The following is a 21,218-nucleotide window of genomic DNA, read 5'->3' as shown; positions in this document are numbered from 1 at the left end:
CAATTACTCACTCACACACTCACTCACTCAATTACTCACTCACACACTCACTCAATGACTCACTCCCACACTCACTCAATTACTCACTCACACACTCACACTTACTCACTCAATTACTCACTCACACACTCACTCACACACTCACTCACTCAATGACTCACACACTCACTCACTCAATTACTCACACACTCACTCACTCAATTACTCACTCACACACTCACTCACTCAATTACTCACTCACACACTCACTCAATGACTCACTCACACACTCACTCAATTACTCACTCACACACTCACACTTACTCACTCAATTACTCACTCACACACTCACTCACACACTCACTCACTCAATGACTCACACACTCACTCACTCAATTACTCACTCACACACTCACTCACTCAATTACTCACTCACACACTCACTCACTCAATTACTCACTCACACACTCACTCAATGACTCACTCACACACTCACTCAATTACTCACTCACACACTCACACTTACTCACTCAATTACTCACTCACACACTCACTCACACACTCACTCACTCAATGACTCAAACACTCACTCTCTCAATTACTCACTCACACACTCACTCACACACGGACTCACTCACACACTCACTCACACACTCACTCACACACTCAATTACTCACTCACACACTCACTCACTCACTCAATTACTCACTCACACACTCACTCACTCAATGACTCACTCACACACTCACTCAATGACTCACTCACACACTCACTCAGTCACACACACACTCACACTCACTCACTCAATTACTCACTCACACACTCACTCACTCAATTACTCACTCACACACTCACTCACTCAATGACTCACTCATACACTCACTCACACACTCACTCACTCAATTACTCACTCACACACTCACTCACTCAATTACTCACTCACACACTCACTCAGTCACACACACACTCACACTCACTCACTCAATGACTCACTCACACACTCACTCACTCAATGACTCACTCACACACTCACTCAATGACTCACTCAATTACTCACACTCACTCACTCAATTACTCACTCACACACTCACTCACTCGATGACTCACTCACACACTCACTCACACACTGACTCACACTCATTCATTCAATGACTCACTCACACACTCACACAATGACTCACTCACACTTACTCACTCAATTACTCACTCACACACTCACTCACACACTCACTCACTCACACACTCACTCACACACTGACTCACTCACTCAATGACTCACTCACATTCACTCATTCACTGACTCACTCACACACTCACTCACACACTGACTCACTCACACACTCACTCACACACTCACACACTCACTCACTCACACACTGACTCACTCACACACTCACTCACACACTGACTCACACTCATTCATTCAATGACTCACTCACACACTCACACAATGACTCACTCACACTTACTCACTCAATTACTCACTCACACACTCACTCACTCAATTACTCACTCACACACTCACTCACACACTGACTCACACTCATTCATTCAATGACTCACTCACACACTCACTCACACACTGACTCACTCACACACTCACTCACTCAATGACTCACTCACACACTCACTCACACACTCACTCACTCACACACTGACTCACTCACACACTCACTCACACACTGACTCACACTCATTCATTCAATGACTCACTCACACACTCACACAATGACTCACTCACACTTACTCACTCAATTACTCACTCACACACTCACTCACTCACTCAATTACTCACTCACACACTCACTCAATGACTCACTCACACACTCACTCAATTACTCACTCACACACTCACACTTACTCACTCAATTACTCACTCACACACTCACTCACACACTCACTCACTCAATGACTCACACACTCACTCACTCAATTACTCACTCACACACTCACTCACTCAATTACTCACTCACACACTCACTCACTCAATTACTCACTCACACACTCACTCAATGACTCACTCACACACTCACTCAATTACTCACTCACACACTCACACTTACTCACTCAATTACTCACTCACACACTCACTCACACACTCACTCACTCAATGACTCACACACTCACTCACTCAATTACTCACTCACACACTCACTCACTCAATTACTCACTCACACACTCACTCACTCAATTACTCACTCACACACTCACTCAATGACTCACTCACACACTCACTCAATTACTCACTCACACACTCACACTTACTCACTCAATTACTCACTCACACACTCACTCACACACTCACTCACTCAATGACTCACACACTCACTCACTCAATTACTCACTCACACACTCACTCACTCAATTACTCACTCACAACCTCACTCACTCAATTACTCACTCACACACTCACTCAATGACTCACTCACACACTCACTCAATTACTCACTCACACACTCACACTTACTCACTCAATTACTCACTCACACACTCACTCACACACTCACTAACTCAATGACTCACACACTCACTCACTCAATTACTCACTCACACACTCACTCACACACGGACTCACTCACACACTCACTCACACACTCACTCACACACTCAATTACTCACTCACACACTCACTCACTCAATTACTCACTCACACACTCACTCACTCAATGACTCACTCACACACTCACTCAATGACTCACTCACACAATCACTCAGTCACACACACACTCACACTCACTCACTCAATTACTCACTCACGCACTCACTCACTCAATTACTCACTCACACACTCACTCACTCAATGACTCACTCACAGACTCACTCACACACTCACTCACTCAATTACTCACTCACACACTCACTCAATTACTCACACACTCACTCAGTCACACACACACTCACACTCACTCACTCAATGACTCACTCACACACTCACTCAATGACTCACTCAATTACTCACTCACACACTCACACTCACTCACTCAATTACTCACTCACACACTCACTCACTCGATGACTCACTCACACACTCACTCACTCAATTACTCACTCACACATTCACTCACTCAATTACTCACTCACATTCACTCACTCAATTACTCACTCACACACTCACTCACACACTGACTCACTCACACACTCACTCACACACTGACTCACTCACACACTCACTCAATGACTCACTCACATTCACTCGTTCACTGACTCACTCACACACTCACTCAGTCACACACTCACTCACTCAATGACTCACTCACACACTCACACAATGACTCACTCACACACTCACGCATTCATTGACTCACTCACTCACACACTGACTCACTCACACACTGACTCACTCAATGACTCACTCACATTCACTCATTCATTGACTCACTCACACATTCACTCACACACTGACTCGCTCACACACTCACACACTGACTCACTCACACACTCACTCACTCACTCACTGACTCACTCACACATTCACTCACTCACATACTGACTCACTCGCACACTCACTCAATGACTCACTCACATTCACTCATTCACTGACTCACTCACACACTCACTCACACACTGACTCACTCACACACTCACTCACTCACACACTCACTCACTCAATGACTCACTCACACACACACTCATTCAATGACTCACTCACATTCACTCATTCATTGACTCACTCACACACTCACTCACACACTCATTCACACACTCACTCACTCACTGACTCACTCACACACTCACTCACACACTGACTCACACTCATTCATTCAATGACTCACTCACACACTCACTCACACACTGACTCACTCACACACTCACTCACACACTCACTCACTCACACACTCACTCACTCAATGACTCACTCACATTCACTCATTCATTGACTCACTCACTCACACACTCATTCACACACTGACTCACTCACACACTCACTCACTCACACACTAACTCACTCACACACTGACTCACTCACACACTGACTCAATCACACACTCACTCACTCACACATTCACTCACTCACACACTGACTCACTCACACACTCACGCAATGACTCACTCACATTCACTCATTCACTGACTCACTCACACACTCACACACTGACTCACTCACACACTCACTCACACACTCACTCACTCAATGACTCACACACACACTCACTCATTCAATGACTCACTCACATTCGCTCATTCATTGACTCACTCACACACTCACTCACTCACTGACTCACTCACACACTCACTCACACACTGACTCACTCACACACTCACTCACACACTGACTCACACTCATTCATTCAATGACTCACTCACACACTCACTCACACACTGACTCACTCACACACTCACTCACACACTCACTCACTCAATGACTCACTCACATTCACTCATTCATTGACTCACTCACACACTCATTCACACACTGACTCCCTCACACACTCATTCACTCACTCACACACTCACTCACTCACACACTGACTCACTCACACACTCACTCACACACTGACTCACACTCATTCATTCAATGACTCACTCACACACTCACTCACTCAATGACTCACTCACACACTCACTCACACACTCACTCACTCACACACTCACTCACTCAATGACTCACTCATATTCACTCATTCATTGACTCACTCACACACTCACTCACACACTGACTCACTCACACACTCACTCACTCACACACTCACTCACTCACACACTGACTCACTCACACACTCACACACTGACTCAATCACACACTCACTCACTCACTGACTCACTCGCACATTCACTCACTCACACACTGACTCACTCACACACTCACTCAATGACTCACTCACATTCACTCATTCATTGACTCACTCACACACTCACTCACACACTGACTCACTCACACACTCACTCACTCACACACTCACTCACTCAATGACTCACTCACTCACACACTCAGTCACACTCACTCACTCAATGACTCACTCACATTCACCCATTCATTGACTCACTCACACACTCATTCACACACTGACTCACAACAACAACAACAACAACCGCCATTCGCCACTAAGTGGCGGTGACGTCACCACGACGCTTGTGCCAGGCTATGTGCACCCTGAGGCCACGTGAAGTGTCGAACGCCCGCTGGCAGAAGGTCACGGGGCAGACCCAGGTGCCACGGGTCGACTGACTCACTCACACACTCACTCACACACTCACTCACTCACACACTGACTCACTCACACACTCACACACTGACTCAATCACACACTCACTCACTCACTGACTCACTCACACATGCACTCACTCACACACTGACTCACTCACACACTCACTCAATGACTCACTCACATTCACTCATTCATTGACTCACTCACACACTCACTCACACACTGACTCACTCACGCACTCACTCACTCACACACTCACTCACACACTGACTCACTCACACACTCACTCAATGACTCACTCACATTCACTCATTCATTGACTCACTCACACACTCACTCACACACTGACTCACTCACACACTCACTCACTCACACACTTACTCACTCAATGACTCACTCGCTCACACACTCAGTCACACTCACTCACTCAATGACTCACTCACTGACTCACTCACTGACTCACACACTCTCAATGACTCACTCACACTCACCCAGCCGGGCATGGTGCTGGCCCCCCACCGCCTTGCGCACCATCACAGGTGCTGCTACTCGCCAACAGCACTTGGCCCAACGGCCCGTTGAAGGCTTTACGGGGGATCCTTGTCTATAGCAGCTCTGGTCGTGTGTGTGCGTGCGAGCAGCCCCGTGAGAAGGGCAAGATGCTGGTGCACATGCTGCAGAACGTGAACATCGCCCTCGAGTTCCTGCGCAAGAAACAGGTACGAGCAGCGGAAGCAGCACCAGCGGGAGAGCGCCCTACTGAGCCTCAAGCCCCTTTATTGAGAGGACCGCTCTCCAACCCTCACCACCCCCTCGCCCCTCTCCATCCCTCCCTACCCCCTCGCTCCTCTCCACCCCCTCGGCCCTCTCCACCCCCTCGCCCCTCTCCACCCCCTCTCCACCCCTCTCCACCCCCTCGCCCCTCTCCACCCCCTCGCCCCTCTCCACCCCCTCACCCCTCTCCACCCCCTCGGCCCTCTGAACCCCCTCGCCCCTCTCCACCCCTCACCCCTCTCCACTCCCTCACCCCTCTCCACCCCCTCACCCCTCTCCACCCCCTCGGCCCTCTGAACCCCCTCGCCCCTCTCCACCCTCTCGCCCCTCTCCACCCCTCGCCCCTCTCCACCTCTATCCACTGTCCCGGTCCCTGGCGGCAGGTCAAGTTGGTGAACATCCGCAGTGAGGAAATCACCCAGGGGAGCCCCAAGCTCACGCTGGGCCTCATATGGACCCTGATCCTGCATTTCCAGGTGTGACCACTCGCCCGCTCACCGCAGTGCGGACACGCGGAACGAGCGTCTCTTACCTTGCAGCTCCACTTGCCTCTGCGTTAGCTCACTCACTCATCCACCAACTTTGGTCGTCACTTCTCTGTGAAACGCACTGGACATCTGTGAAAAAGAGCTTCATAGCCCATCGGATTCCTCCGGTGCTAATACAGAATCTGATTCTTACTCGCTCGCTCACCCACTATTCTACTAACTCACTCACTTGCTCATTTATCTGCATATTCCCTTACACACCGACTCACGAATTCACCAACTCACTAATTCACCAACCAACTCACTCACTGACTCACCATTCAGGTTCACGGTTAGGTGACGGTTTAAGGAGTGGCAATAGACCACCCTATAGTGCCCAGACACTGGGTGTCGAACCCAGTCCAGAGTGTTGCTCGTACTGATCAATGCTGCTGACATTGTTCACTGTCAGAAGGCTGTAGTGGCCGTTGGGTTGTCGCAGAAATGCTTGTATTTGTTTTTAATGTTGAGGGAAGGATACGTGAGGGAGACATAGTGTCGTGCCTGCTTACATATTTTAGTATTTATATTCTCCACAATGACTCTCACGATTACCTTTTGTCACTGGAGTAAGCATATCGTATGTTTGAATAAAACTGTTCATTACATATTAAAAGAGATGATATTGTGGTAGCCGGCACGACAGCTATATCACTGCACGCAGTGCATTGTGGGAGTTGCACAAGTACACGCAGTGCATTGTGGGAGTTGCACAAGTACACGCAGTGCATTGTGGGAGTTGCACAAGTACACGCAGTGCATTGTGGGAGTTGTACAAGTACATGCAGTGTATTGTGGGAGTTGCATAAGTACACGCAGTGCATTGTGGTAGTTACACTAGTACACACAGTGCATTGTGGGAGTTACACCAGTACACACAGTGCATTGTGGGAGTTACACTACTACACAGTGCATTGTGGGAGTGCATTGTGGGAGTTACACCACTACACACAGTGCATTGTGGGAGTTACACCACTACACACAGTGCATTGTGGGAGTTACACCACTCTATACAGTACATTATGGGAGTTACACCACTACACACAGTGCATTGTGGGAATGAGCCATAGTTAGCCAATGTCGATCAGTGCATGCCGGGGAGTTGCAAGCTTGCGACTTGCGTTAAATTGCTAACGTGCTTGGGGTATGTGGTGGGGCTGTGGGGGGCTGTGGGGGCCACTGTTTTGGTGGGGCGGGGGTGGGGTTATCCAGGTGTCGGAGATCGAGGTGGGGGACCAGCACCGCGACCTGACGGCTCAGAGCCGCCTCATGGTGTGGGTGAGGAACACCATCGACGGCTACCCGAGCCTCAAGTGCGACAACTTCTCCACGTCGTGGCGAGATGGCAAGGTGTTCAACGCCATCATCCACAAGCACAGGTGGGGCGGTGATGCTGGTGGTGGTGGTGATGGGGGTCATGGTGGTGATGGTGATGATGATGATGGGGGTCACGGTGGTGATGGTGAGGGTCATGGTGGTGAATGGGATGATGATGGGGGTCACTTGATGATGATGATGGGGGTCATGGTGGCATTGACCCTCATCATATTGTGGGGAGCGGTGGCACAGTAGTTAGCACACTGCGATTCCCACTCACGGCCAACACCAGTGACAAATATCTAAAGCGATTCCTGGTCCTCCTGGTGCGGTGTGTAGTAAGCATCAGCACTGGGAAGACGAAGGGCGTGATGCTGGCCCCCCCAGCCTCCACCCGTGTTTCGTGACGGCCTACATAAATGCTCCCTAACGGCACTGTCTGTTAAAGGCTATACGGGGGATCTCTGTGAATTCGTCGGTGCGGTACTTCTCAACCTTTTCTCATTCCACGTCACGCGCCCGCGAGCGAGGGAGTCCAGAGGGCCGGGGGTGAGGGCTGACGGCTGCCGCACTGACACGTGCGCGCGGCCAATGGAGAGGGAGGTAGTGGGGGGGGGGGGGGGAGCTGGATCGGCCACTGAACGGCACGGAGAGAGAAGGACAAAGAGAGAGTTCTGTCCATCCTGGCTCGCGAACAGCGGGGTTCTTCCCTTTATATATATTTTAAAGTACTGCAGTACACCAGGCACTTGTACCGCGGTACACCAATTGCGAAGTGCTGCATCAGCGTTCGTGCGTGCGCGAGTTTTATCCCCTGTGTGCGATTTGTCCTTCTTCTCTGCACGTTCAAGGTTTCACACCTCGTGCTCACACACACACACACCTCGCTCTTCACACCTCAATCTCGCGCATCTCTTTCACGCCTAATTCCAGCCCATAACCCTCCCGTGTCCGGGCATGCAGGCCGGACCTCATCAACATTGAGAAGGTCTACGTGAGCAGCAACGTGGAGAACCTCGAGCGGGCCTTCGTTACGGCCGAGCAGAACTTCGAGGTCATTCGCCTCCTGGACCCCGAAGGTGAGACGTCAAAGACAGAGGCAAGGAAGAAAAATCATGCGCACGCGCGTACGGGATTTCAGTCCTGGATTTTCGTGGTTTCATCTCGGTCAAAGGTGGGAGGAGGCTCATCGTCATTGCGCCACGGTGGCTAGGAGGTCTTGGGCTCGATCTCGACCCTGATGCCTGTAGATTTGGATTTTGCATGTTTCTCTCCCCCGTGGTCGCGTGGATTTTTGTCCGGGTCCTCCGGTTTTTCCCTCCACATTTTAGAATCAACGCGCGTTCAGAGAATTTGGCTGCTGCTGTAAATTTCCACGTGACAAGCCACTTCGTTGAGCTATCACTTGTGGCCGACTCGCTTCTGAAAAAGAGCTACATGGCTCAGGGGACCTTGCCTGGTCAAATAAAAAAAGTCGCTGTTTGATCATAGTGATCATGCATCTGATACTGTTACTGATGGCACTGCTGCTGTTGCTGATGATGTGGCTACTGCTGGAGCTGTAACTGCTGATGACGGTGGTGCTGATGATTTATGGTTCCCCGCTGCTGATATTGCTGCTGATGATGCTGTTGCTGCTGCTGATAGTGCTGTTGCTGATAATGCTTTTGCTGGTGATGTTGCTGCTGTAGTTGCTGACGATGATCACGGCGATATAATTGCTGCTACTGATGGTAATGATGATGATGATGCTAGATGTGGATGTGCCCAACCCTGACGAGAAGTCCATCGTCACGTACGTCTCCTCGCTCTACGACGCCTTCCCTCGAATCCCCGCTGGTGGCATCAGCCTGCAGGTGTGTGCCCGTGTCCCTGTGTGCCCGTGCCTCCATGTCCCCATGTCTTTGGGTCTCCATGTTCCTGTATCCCCATGTCTCTGTATCCTAGTGTCTCCGTATCCACATGTTCTCATGTCCCCATGTCTCACCCTAGTGTCCCTGTGTCTCCGTGTTCCCGTGCCTCAGCCCCGTGTCCCTGTGTTTCCTTGTCTCCGTGTCCTCATCTCTCACCCCCGTGTCCCCACGTTTCCTTATCTATCTCCGTGTCCCCATCTCTCATCCCCACATCCCCGTGTCCCTCCCCCCGTGTAGGAGGTGGACGCGCACTGGGACGAGTACCAGCGCTTGGTGCGAGATCTCCTCGCCTGGATCGAGCAGCAGGGCGCTCGCATCCGCCAGTCGTCTCGGCCCACAGACGAGGCGCAGGCCAAGGTGCCCCTCCCTCCCTCCCTGCTTCCCTCCCTCTCTACCTGGCTCCCTGCCTGCCTCCCTCCCTCCCTTTACTTTGTTGAACCACGTGACGGAGAGGTCACTGATTCACGTGGGACAACAACAGCCGCCATTCGCCAATAAGTAGCGGTGACATCACCATGGCTCTTGTGCCAGGCTAAGTGCACTTTGAAGCCATGTGATGTTTCGAATTCTTGATGGTAGGTCGAGAGAACCAGGTGTAACGGGTTGACGGTGCTTTAGCTGCCCGGCGCTCCGCTCGTTGTTTTGAGCGTCGCTCCTCTGCCTTCCGCTTTTACTGGAGGGCGACTGCCTCCAAATGCCCATGTATCTATTGATGTTCAACTTCTTTCACACGGTACGTAGCCAATCCTGCTAATCGAAAGTACGTCATCCAGCAGCTTCCTTCACAAACCTCCTCCTCCTCCACAGAGGATGATCTTGATACCGCTGGTACCAGCCATTCGGCAAGGTCACTCAGCTCCAAATCCTTCGACATCACATCAGCCTATCTCTTCTCTAGCCCATGCCATGCCCATTTAGCCCCCTCTATCTGACCAAACATAACCTTTCTCGGGCATTCGGTGGCCGGGCATGCGGCTATGTTTTCAATCTTTGTGTAAAAGTGCGTAGCTCCAATGGCTTCCTAATTTCGGAAGGAAGAGCGTTCCAGAGGGCCGCAGAAGGGCATCTGAAAGCGCACGACGCGGTGACCACCGTCTTTGCACGACGGTTCGCCAAAAGGCCGCCGCTGCAGGGACGATGGGAGTTCACGTGACAGTCGTGTCTGGCCCTCGACGAGGTCAGCGAGGTTCGCCTGCGGCAAGCACTTTGTGTGCAACGGGCGCGGCTGTGGGGGTTTTGTGGGCAGAAGGAAGGAAGCGCCGGTGCGGTGTTTTGCCTCGGGGCTTGCAGGCCGTGCTCGCCTGGTTTGCAGAGCTGCGGGACACGGAGATGGTGGCTAAAGCCGAGGAGAAGAGCCAGATCTACGCACTGTACAAGGCTCTCGAGGTGCGCGCACACACACACACACGTGCGCAGTGCGGTTAGTGAGGAGCAACTATTAAGGTCGGCACGGCAACGTGAGGGAGTGGGTGGCCGGCACCAGGCTCAGCCGCCCTTGTCTCCCCAGTGGCGATGTTACACACCGCACACACATGCACAAGTGTGTGTACACACACACACACTTGTGCATGTACACACACGTGTGTGATGAAATGGATTTTGGGATCATCATGACTGGCTACATGATTGGCACGTGATGACGACGACATTGATGACGATGATGATGGCGATCACAACGCCGATAATGATGATTGCAGCGATGACGACGATATTAACAACTTCTACGATGACGACGATGGTGCTAATGACTAACTTAACAACTTCTACGATGACGGTGGTAATGACTAACTTAACAACTTCTATGATGACGGTGGTAATGACTAACTTAACAACTTCTACGATGACGGCGATGGTGGTAATGACTAACTTAACAACTTCTACGATTACGACGATGGTGGTAATAACTAACTTATCAACTTCTATGATGACGACGATGGTGGTAATGACTAACTTAACAACTTCTACGATAACGACGACGGTGGTTATGACTAACTTAACAACTTCTATGATGACGATGACGGTGGTAATGACTAACTTAACTACTTCTATGATGACGACGATGGTGGTAATGACTAACTTAACAACTTCTACAATGACGAAGACGGTGGTAATGACTAACTTAACAACTTCTATGATAACGATGATGGTGGTATTGACTAACTTAACAACTTCTACGATAACAACTATGGTGGTAATGACTAACTTAACAACTTCTACTGTGACGACGATGGTGGTAATGACTAACTTAACGACTTCTATGATAACGATGACGGTGGTAATGACTAACTTAACAACTTCTACGATGACGACGACGGGGGTAATGACTAACTTAACAACTTCTATGTTGACAACTATGGTGGTAATGACTAACTTAACAACTTCTATGTTGACAACTATGGTGGTAATGACTAACTTAACAACTTATACGATGATGATGATGGTGGCAATGACTAACTTAACAACTTCTACGATGACTGTGGTAATGACTAACTTAACAACTTCTACGATGACGACTACGGTGGTAATGACTAACTTAACAACTTCTACGATGACGACGATGGTGGTAATGACTAACTTAACAACTTCTACGGTGACGGTGGTAATGACTAACTTAACAACTTCTATGATGACGATGACGATGGTGGTAATGACTAACTTAACAACTTCTATGATGACGATGACGATGGTGGTAATGACTAACTTAACAACTTCTACAATGATGATGATGGTGGTAATGACTAACTTAACAACTTCTATGATGACGACGACGGTGGTAATGACTAACTTAACTACTTCTACGATGACAACGGCGGTGGTAATGACTAACTTAACAACTTCTACTGTGACGACGACTGTGGTGACTCAATCAATTGGCGACCGCTCCGTTCTCTGCCTGCACGTACGCCGGGCTTCTTTCAAGCTCCTTCGGCACCGTGTACGTAGCCCGACTGAAGCTCATCGAACCGTCGACCGCTGTGTGGCAGGTGTGGATCAGCTTTGGGCGCATCCGCGTGCCGCCCGACCTGACCCCCGAGCACGTGGAGGAGGAGTGGTCCAAGCTCACGCTGCTGCTCGACGATCAAGAGCGGAGCGTCCTGTCCGGGAACCAGAGGTACGGGGTTGGGGGGCAATCCACCCCACGCCCCCCCCCCACAACCTCCCCCCCCCCCCCCCGTTATCAAACCGACTGAAGGCCTCCAATGCCCCACGAGCAACTTTCGCGAGCGACAAACGAACACTGCCGCCCCCTCTCTGTAATCGTAGCAACCGTCTCAGTTAGCCACAGCAACCGTCTCGGTAACCGGAGCAACCGTGCTTGAGGCATCCACTCCCTGTGGCTTGATAGCGCTGACCGCGATGGCTGTTGCTCCCCTTTCCTGAGTGTGCGTGGGGAGCGGTGGCATAGCGGTTAAGCGCTGCGCTACAAATCTGAAAACCCGAGTTCGATTCCCGCTCACGGCCCAAAACCAATGACGATTATCTGAACCGGTCCTGGGCCTCCCCTAGGTCGACTCAGCCTTCAAATGAGTACCTGGTGTGGTGTGTAAACATCGCCATTGAGGAGACAAAGGCGGCCGGACATGGTTGCTGGGCACCCACCCCCTCGTGTGCCTTGCCGGCCTTCATAGGTGCTCACTAACAGCACTTGCCCCAACAGTCTGTTAAGGCTATACGGGGGATGTTTGTCTTTGTATCTGTGTGTGTGTGTGGGGAGCGGGAGCGTGGCAGTTAGCGCGCTGTGCATGTGCGTGCGTGCATGCATGTGTGCGTGTGTGTGCGTGTGTGTGCGTGCGTGTGTGTGCGTGTGTGTGCGTGCAGGAGTGAGCAGGAAGCCAGGGCGGAGAGCGAGCAGCGACTCAGGTCACTGGAGGAGCTGCTCGCCAAAGTCGCACAGACGCAGGTACACCAGGCGCAGGTACACCAGACTCAGGTACACCAGGCACAGGTACACCAGACGCAGGTACACCAGGCGTAGGTACACCAGACGCAGGTACACCAGGTGCAGGTACACCAGGTGCAGGTACACCAGGCGCAGGTACACCAGGTGTAGGTACACCAGGCGCAGGTACACCACATGCAGGTACACCAGGCGTAGGTACACCAGGCGTAGGTACACCAGGCGCAGGTACACCAGACTCAGGTACACCAGGCGCAGGTACACCAGGCGCAGGTACACCAGACGCAGGTACACCAGGCGTAGGTACACCAGACGCAGGTACACCAGGCGTAGGTACACCAGGCGCAGGTACACCAGGCGTAGGTACACCAGGCGCAGGTACACCAGACTCAGGTACTCCAGGTGCAGGTACACCAGACGCAGGTACACCAGGCGTAGGTACACCAGGCGCAGGTACACCAGGCGTAGGTACACCAGGCGCAGGTACACCAGACTCAGGTACTCCAGGTGCAGGTACACCAGACTCAGGTACACCAGACGCAGGTACACCAGGCATAGGTACACCAGACTCAGGTACACCAGACGCAGGTACACCAGGCGCAGGTACACCAGGCACAGGTACACCAGGCGTAGGTACACCAGGCGTAGGTACACCAGGCGCAGGTACACCAGGCACAGGTACACCAGGCGTAGGTACACCAGGCATAGGTACACCAGGCGTAGGTACACCAGGCGCAGGTACACCAGGCGCTCGAGAAACACGAGAACAGAAAACCCGGCACAGCGAGTGGGCAGTGAGGCAGACGACCTCGGCGTGATGGTCAACAACAACCGCAGCCTGAGTGTGTGTGTTGAACTTCTTTTGCGCCGTACGTAGCCAACTGTGCTAATTGGAGGTGCGGGGTAAGGACAATAAACTGAACACAAAATAAATTTGTGTCTGTGCGTGTGTGTGGCCGTCACAGATAAAAAAAAGATACAATCAAGCGACATTTCATATTATGGCCCTTCTTCAGAATGTATATATATGCAGCGAACCTGGGATGTAATTTTTATTGTTCATTTTAGGAAAAGAATATTCTAACACGAGAGAGGGCAAGGTTGACGCAGGTTGGACATTTCCCAACGTTGACACGTGGTTGAAACCGTCGGACCAACGTTGACCTGACGTTGACACGTGGTTGAAACCGTCCGACCAACGTTGACCCGACGTTGGCCCAACGTCGTCCCTTGACATCCCCCCCCCCCCGCGCGTTCTCCGTGCCGGGCAGGCGGAGGTGGACGGGGCCGAGTGGGGGAGAGACGAGCCCGGCGTGACGATGGCCCTGGCCGGCGTCCAGGCGCTGGAGCACCGCGTGCTGCTGCTGGGCACCGCCGTCGACGACGCCTCGCGGGCACGGGTACGGCGCTCGCCACTCATCATCACCGTTATCATGATCGTGATGATGATCGTCGTCATGCTCGTGGCCATCGTCATGCTTATGGTCATGAGGCTGATCATCGTCATGATCAAGATTCTTCTGCTGAAGATTATAATGAAGATTATGATGAAGATTATGATGATGATGCTGCTTATGATGCTGCACTTGATGACAATAGTATTGCTGCTGATAATGGTGCCGATGCTCACGATCGTCATGCTGCTGCTGCTGCTGCTGATGATAATGCAGCTACTTTTACCATTAAAAATGCTGCTGCTGCTGCTGATGATGATAATGCAGCTACTTTTACCATTCAAAATGCTGCTGCTGCTGCTCGTGTTATTTTAACTGTTGTTCCTGCTGCGGACGCTCTTGCTGCTGCTGCTGTTGCTGCTGCTGATGATGACATCCTCCTCTCCTGCAGGACGCCTTGCTTGTGGAACATCAAGCGGAATACGACAGACAGCTGCAGCGAGTTAACGTGGCCTACGCGAACCTCAAGGTGGGGCTGCACACGACGAGGTCGTGCTCGTCACACACCACAGAGCTCGCCGCAAATGAACCACGGCACCTTGCCGAGCTCCTCATGGAGCGTAAACTCCGGTCATCGCGACAACTCCGGTCATCCTTGCAGCGGCGGCGGCCACCGGTTTCCGCGCGTGTGCCGTGCGTGTGGAGCGACGGTGAGCTTTGGAGCCGGTAAAAAACCCGAGTTCTATTTCCGCTCAGTGGCAACAGTAACAACAGCGAATATATGCATACGTATAATCGACCGGTTGCTGGCACCTCAAGGTCGGCTCAGCCTTAAAAAAACGAGCGCCTGCTGTGGGGAGACAAAGGTGGCCGGGCGAGGGTTTGCTGACCACATCCACCACCACCACCCAATGTGCCGTGCCGGCCTTCGCAGGTGCTCACCACACAGCACTTGCCCCAACAGTCCTGTTAGACCTGGGGGAGTCGGTAACCTTTCGAAGAAGACGAAGAAGAGACGTCTTTTTAGATTTGTTTTTTTGTCTGTGACCAACATTGTTTTAGAGCCGCATCACACGCAGAGAGAGCGAGCGACTTGTACACAGACACAGCGGCAGGTGACAAAATAATTCTGATTTAAATCAACGAAATAGGTGATAGAATAAATGTGCGTCTATTTCGTCTTTTTTACACCCCCCATCCCCCATTAGTTATCCTGTAACAAAACAGTTTTGACTGTTGTACATTCTGTTGTCACCAAGACCCATTCCCTGCCATTTAAAAAATAAATAAATTATCTTTGCATCAAATTACGTTTCAGGATATATTTTTTTATTTTTCTTAAAAGCGGCAGCCAAAGGGCCACTGCATGCGGTTCCCGAGCCGCAGGTCTTGCCGACCTCTCTGCTCGAGGCTATACGGGGGACCTTTGCCTCTGTGCGGCACGTGCTGTGTGTGTGTGTATCAGCACTCGTGGGAGGCGCGTGCGCTGCACCTGCGGGCGCTGCTCGCCCTGGCCGCCAGCGCCCGCGGGCCGCTCGAGTGGATGGCGCGTGCCGAGGCCGCGGAGCTCTCACACGACTGGAGCCGCACGGATGGATTGCCCGCCAAGGGCGACTCCCTGAGAGTGCGTCTCTCTCGCATTCGCCCCGCTCACTCGTTGACTCGCCCGCTCGCCCGCTCGCTCACTGGCTCACGCACACGCTCACTGACTCGCTCGCTCACTCACCCGCTTGCTCGCTCACTCGCTCGCTCGCTCGCTCACTCACCTACTCACTCATGCGCCCGCTCACTTGGTTACTCACCCGCTCATTCGCCAGCTCAATCACCCGCCTGTCCGTTCGCTTACCAGCTCGCCCACGTGCAAGCTCACCTGCTCGCTCGCTCGCTCACTCGCTTGCCCACTCACTCACCCGCTCACTTGCCCACTCACCTGCTCAATCACACACCAGTTTACCCGCTCGCCCACTCACTCGCGTGCCCGAGCACCAGCTCACCCGCTCAATCACTCGCTCGCTCACCTGCTCACTCACCCGCTCGCTGAAGCTCCCTTCAACTCGCTCATTCGCCCGCTCACCCCATGTCAGTGATCTGGCCGATGTTTCTTCTTCTAACCAAGCGTTGCATTTACGTTGTGAGAACTTCTCTTCAACTCACGATTATAATCGCCGCGTTGAAGGGGCGTGCACGCGGGCAACTTGATTTGTTTGCCTGCATCGGGTGGTGGAGGGTAACACGACAAAAAAAGACAAACTTGGCCAGATCATGAAGCGGCCTGCCCCCTTAAATCGATTATTAATTGGGCCACGTATGCGTGTGTGCGTGTGTGCACCTGTGTGTGTGTGTGCGGCCGTGTGTGCAGGCTCTGCGTGCGGAGCTGTTGCGCGTGGAGGAGGAGGTGGCAGGGATCTGTGAGTCTGGGCAGAGTCTGATCGAGTCGGGTCACCCAGCGCAAGATTCCATCACGGTACTCCCTCCCCTCCCTCCCTCCTCTCCCTTCCCTCCCTCCCTCCCACCCTCCCCTCCCCTCCTCTCTCCTCCCCTCCCTCCCCGATCCTCCCCTCCCTCCCTCCCTTCGCCATCCCTCCACGTTGTCGTCTCTGACAGCAAGACTCATCACCAAAATAGACAAACACACAGACAGACACCGACAGACACAGACAGACACAGACAGACACACACAGACACAGACAGACACCGACAGACACAGACAGACACAGACAGACACAGAGACACATACACCGACAGATACAGACAGACACAGACAGACACACACAGACACAGACAGACAGACACACACAGACACCGACAGACACAGACACAGACAGACACAGACAGACACCGCCACCACTGTCTCGATGCTTCCCAAGCTCAGCGAGTTGAAGGTCTCACGCAGTAACCACCACCACCACCACACTCGGTCCGCACGTGGTGATGATGGTGATGATGGTTATTTTCCGGATGCTGCTGCCGATGATGATTGGCGTGGTGATTATGATGATGACAAATGCGTTGATGATTATTAGAATAGTTGTGGTGAAAATGACGACGATTGTGATTACGGGAATAACGATGGTGATGATGATGACGATGATGATTATATAATAGTGATAATGAAATGGTGGTTATGATTGTGATAATAATGATTGTTATATAAATGCTTATAACGACAACGGTGATTACGATGGTGACAAAGATGATGATGCCGATGACTTTAAATACGTTGATGATGATGACGCCTATTGTGATCACAACGATGACTTACAATGATGGTGATGACGGTGATGACTACAATGATGATTATGACGCCTATCATGATCACAACGATGACTTACAATGATGATGATGACAGTGATGACTCCAACGATGACGGTTGTGGTGGTGGTGGTTGCGGCGTGTTTGCGGTGGATATCCAGGCTATAACGGGGGAGCTGAAGGGACGTCTGCTCTGGATCCTCACGCTGGCCGGGTGTGCAGAGATGCATCTTCACGAACACACAGCGTGCCTGCAGGCGAGTCCAGCCAATACGTTGTCTAGAGACCCTTTCAGAGACCAGTCAGTCTATTGTCTAGAGACCCCTTCAGAGACTGGCCGGTCAGTCTATTGTCTAGAGACCCCTTCAGAGACTGGTCGGTCAGTCTATTGTCTAGAGATCCCTTCAGAGACTGGTCGGTCAGTCTATTGTCTAGAGACCCTTTCAGAGACTGGTCGGTCAGTCTATTGTCTAGAGACCCCTTCAGAGACTGGTCGGTCAGTCTATTGTCTAGAGATCCCTTCAGAGACTGGTCGGTCAGTCTATTGGCTAGAGATCCCTTCAGAGACCGGTCAGTCAGTCTATTGTCTAAAGACCCCTTCGGAGACCAGTCGGTCAGTCTGTAATTTAGCACTGTGTACCCTGGCTCGCCAGGAGAAGGTGGTAAAGCAAAAATATAGACTCCACCTGTTCCATCTGTATGGGAGAGAGTGTTGTTCCCTCGCACGTGTGGATTTTCTCGGGGTACTCCAGTTTCCTCCCACGTGTAAACATTCATCAGTTGCCCAATAACACCGCAATATATATAGAGGTCCTCAGAGCTTGGAGGTGGGGGTGGGGGGCTGTGGTTGGATTTTGGTGCCGGCTCACTGTGTGGCTACTGCCTTCCCGCTCGTCCGTGGTTCCTCCTCCGCTCGCCTCCGAGTCGCCCAGAGCTTCGGCAATCGCTGGGAATTGCTGAGCGCCTTCACCCCCTTGCACACGTGGGTTTACTCTCCGGGTGCTCCGGTTTCTCCCTCGTGCATAAACTACGGGCAGTGGTTTTTTTTTTTCCCCCCCATAGAGGACTACAGAGCTTGGGCAATCGTTGGTCGCGTCGGCTCCTCGCCACCGCGTGGCCGCCGCCGCCGCCGCCGCTGCTGCTGCTGCCGCTGCTGCTGCCACTGCCGCTGCTGCTGCTACCGCTGCTGCTGCTGCTGCCGCTCGTCCGTGGCCCCTCCTCCGGGCACCCCTCGAGTCGCCATCCTCTCTCCCTCTCTCTCGTCTCCCCCTCGAGCTTCCGAGGGCGACCGCCGCGTGCGCCGTGCGCCACGGCGTTGCCCCGGGGTTGACGTCGCTCGTCTCCGCCCTTGCAGTTCTTCGAGGGGGTGCGCGACGCGGAGGCGGCGGTCGCGGAGGTGCGACGGGGCCTGGCGACGCGCTGCTCCTGGGGACGCGCCGCGGATCGCCGGCAGCTCGAGACGATCTTCGAAGAGATCCAGGCGAGGGCTCGCTGATTGCGCCCGGCATACCACGTCCAGTATACCCCCCCCCCCCCGCTATGGTTGTGGCCACGGGTCAGGTGCGCTACGGTGGCTAGATGTTGACTACTTCGCCTGGTATACAGGAGGGCGTGGGTTCGATCCCGACCCTGGCACCTGTTGTATATTTGGAGTTTGCGTCTCTCTCCCTCTCTCTGTGGTCGTGTGAAATTTTATTGGCGTCCTCCGGTTTTGTCGTCCGCATTTAGAATCAACATGCGTTTAGAGCAGGGGTGGGGAACGTTCGGCCCGCGGGCCGTATGAGGCACCGCGGAATCATTTGGTGTGGCCCTGCTAAGGCAACCGTAGGCGGGACTCGAAATTCTATAAATCTAGGAGCAAACCTGGAAAAGCAGTTGCGAGTAGCAACATCATCAATACCAGCTAACATCATCACACGCCTGGCCAAAAGAGAATCAGTTCCAGCCATCGCATTAGGGGTGAGTTAATGAAAAGTTTGACCAAATATAACGGGCTAATTTTTAAGTTGATAATTTTGTATGTCCCGCGAATGATGTTATAAATATCCAAATGGCCCTTGGCAGAAATAAGGTTCCCCGCCCCTGATTTAGAGGATATGGCAGCTATACATTTCCACTTAATAAGCCACTTCCTTGAGCTGTTATTCATGGCCAGGTCACTTCTGAAAAAGAGCTACATAGCTCAGTGGGCCTTACCTGGTCAAATAAAAAAAAAGAGTTGTTAAAATAGTTCTCCATCCTTGCGCTCAATCGGAAATACACGATCGAGTGAGGATGCAATCCCTGACCATCACCTCTATCCCCTTCTCCTCCCCCCCCCCTCCACCACCACCGTCATGTCATCATCGTTGTCGTTGCCGTCGCAGGAGGAGGAGGACACGGTGGTGGCTGACCTGCGGTCGCGGGCCCAGGCTCTGGCTGCCGCAGCTTCTGGCGTGGCGAACGTTGGGGCAGTGCCGGGCGTGCAGGCGGTACCGCTCCGGGTGCTGTGCGACTACCCCGCGGGCGGAGAGGTATGGACGGGGGCGCGATCTCCATTGTCGTCGCTGTTATCAAATCGCGGGCCACGGTCTGTCCGCTGCTGGATGGGGAAGGCCTCTCCAAACACCGTCGCTCATGTGCGTTGGTTCTGTGTGATGCCCACAATTGTAATTAGTGACCCCGTGTGACCCCGTGTGTCCCCGTGCCTCTCTCTTGCTATGCCAGCTGTTCCCAGCGTGTGTCCCTGTGCTGACACAATTGCTGTAAGTACAGCGGGGTGGGGGGGGGGAAAGCTGCAGAAAATGAATGAAGATTTGAACGAAGGAGTTTGTAAACTTGATCTCTGGTAAATGTCCCCGTGCGACCCCGTGTGACCCCGTCCAGTGGGGAGCGATGGCGTAGCGGTTAGCGCTACGCTGCGCTATGAATACGGCGAGTTCGATTCCTGCTCACGGCCAACACCGGTGACGATTATCTGAACCCGGGTCTCCCCTGTGTCGACCCGGCCTCAAACGAGTACCCGGTGCGGTGTGTG

General features: G+C 52.3%; 1 protein-coding gene across 1 annotated transcript in view; it reads left to right on the top strand.

Moving 5' to 3' along the window:
- Positions 1 to 21,218, top strand: part of LOC116946705 (plectin-like) — a 91,346-nt gene that overhangs the window by 49,931 nt on the left and 20,197 nt on the right. The window contains exons 4-19 of the mRNA XM_076070045.1: positions 5,769 to 5,846; positions 6,285 to 6,377; positions 7,641 to 7,807; positions 8,709 to 8,824; positions 9,501 to 9,601; positions 9,896 to 10,015; positions 10,949 to 11,044; positions 12,643 to 12,770; positions 13,478 to 13,559; positions 14,828 to 14,956; positions 15,402 to 15,479; positions 16,416 to 16,574; positions 17,310 to 17,414; positions 18,364 to 18,459; positions 19,557 to 19,682; positions 20,569 to 20,715. Coding sequence (XP_075926160.1) covers positions 5,769 to 5,846; positions 6,285 to 6,377; positions 7,641 to 7,807; positions 8,709 to 8,824; positions 9,501 to 9,601; positions 9,896 to 10,015; positions 10,949 to 11,044; positions 12,643 to 12,770; positions 13,478 to 13,559; positions 14,828 to 14,956; positions 15,402 to 15,479; positions 16,416 to 16,574; positions 17,310 to 17,414; positions 18,364 to 18,459; positions 19,557 to 19,682; positions 20,569 to 20,715 — 1,821 coding nt within the window. The remainder of the gene's footprint in view (positions 1 to 5,768; positions 5,847 to 6,284; positions 6,378 to 7,640; positions 7,808 to 8,708; positions 8,825 to 9,500; positions 9,602 to 9,895; positions 10,016 to 10,948; positions 11,045 to 12,642; positions 12,771 to 13,477; positions 13,560 to 14,827; positions 14,957 to 15,401; positions 15,480 to 16,415; positions 16,575 to 17,309; positions 17,415 to 18,363; positions 18,460 to 19,556; positions 19,683 to 20,568; positions 20,716 to 21,218) is intronic.

This window comes from Petromyzon marinus, chromosome 27, assembly GCF_048934315.1.
Source record: "Petromyzon marinus isolate PM22_M1 ecotype Great Lakes invasive population chromosome 27, UKy_Petmar_22M1.pri1.0, whole genome shotgun sequence".
Lineage (NCBI taxonomy): Eukaryota > Metazoa > Chordata > Hyperoartia > Petromyzontiformes > Petromyzontidae > Petromyzon > Petromyzon marinus.
The sequence above is the reverse complement of the archived record's forward strand: the minus strand, read 5'-3'. Positions and strand labels throughout refer to the sequence as shown.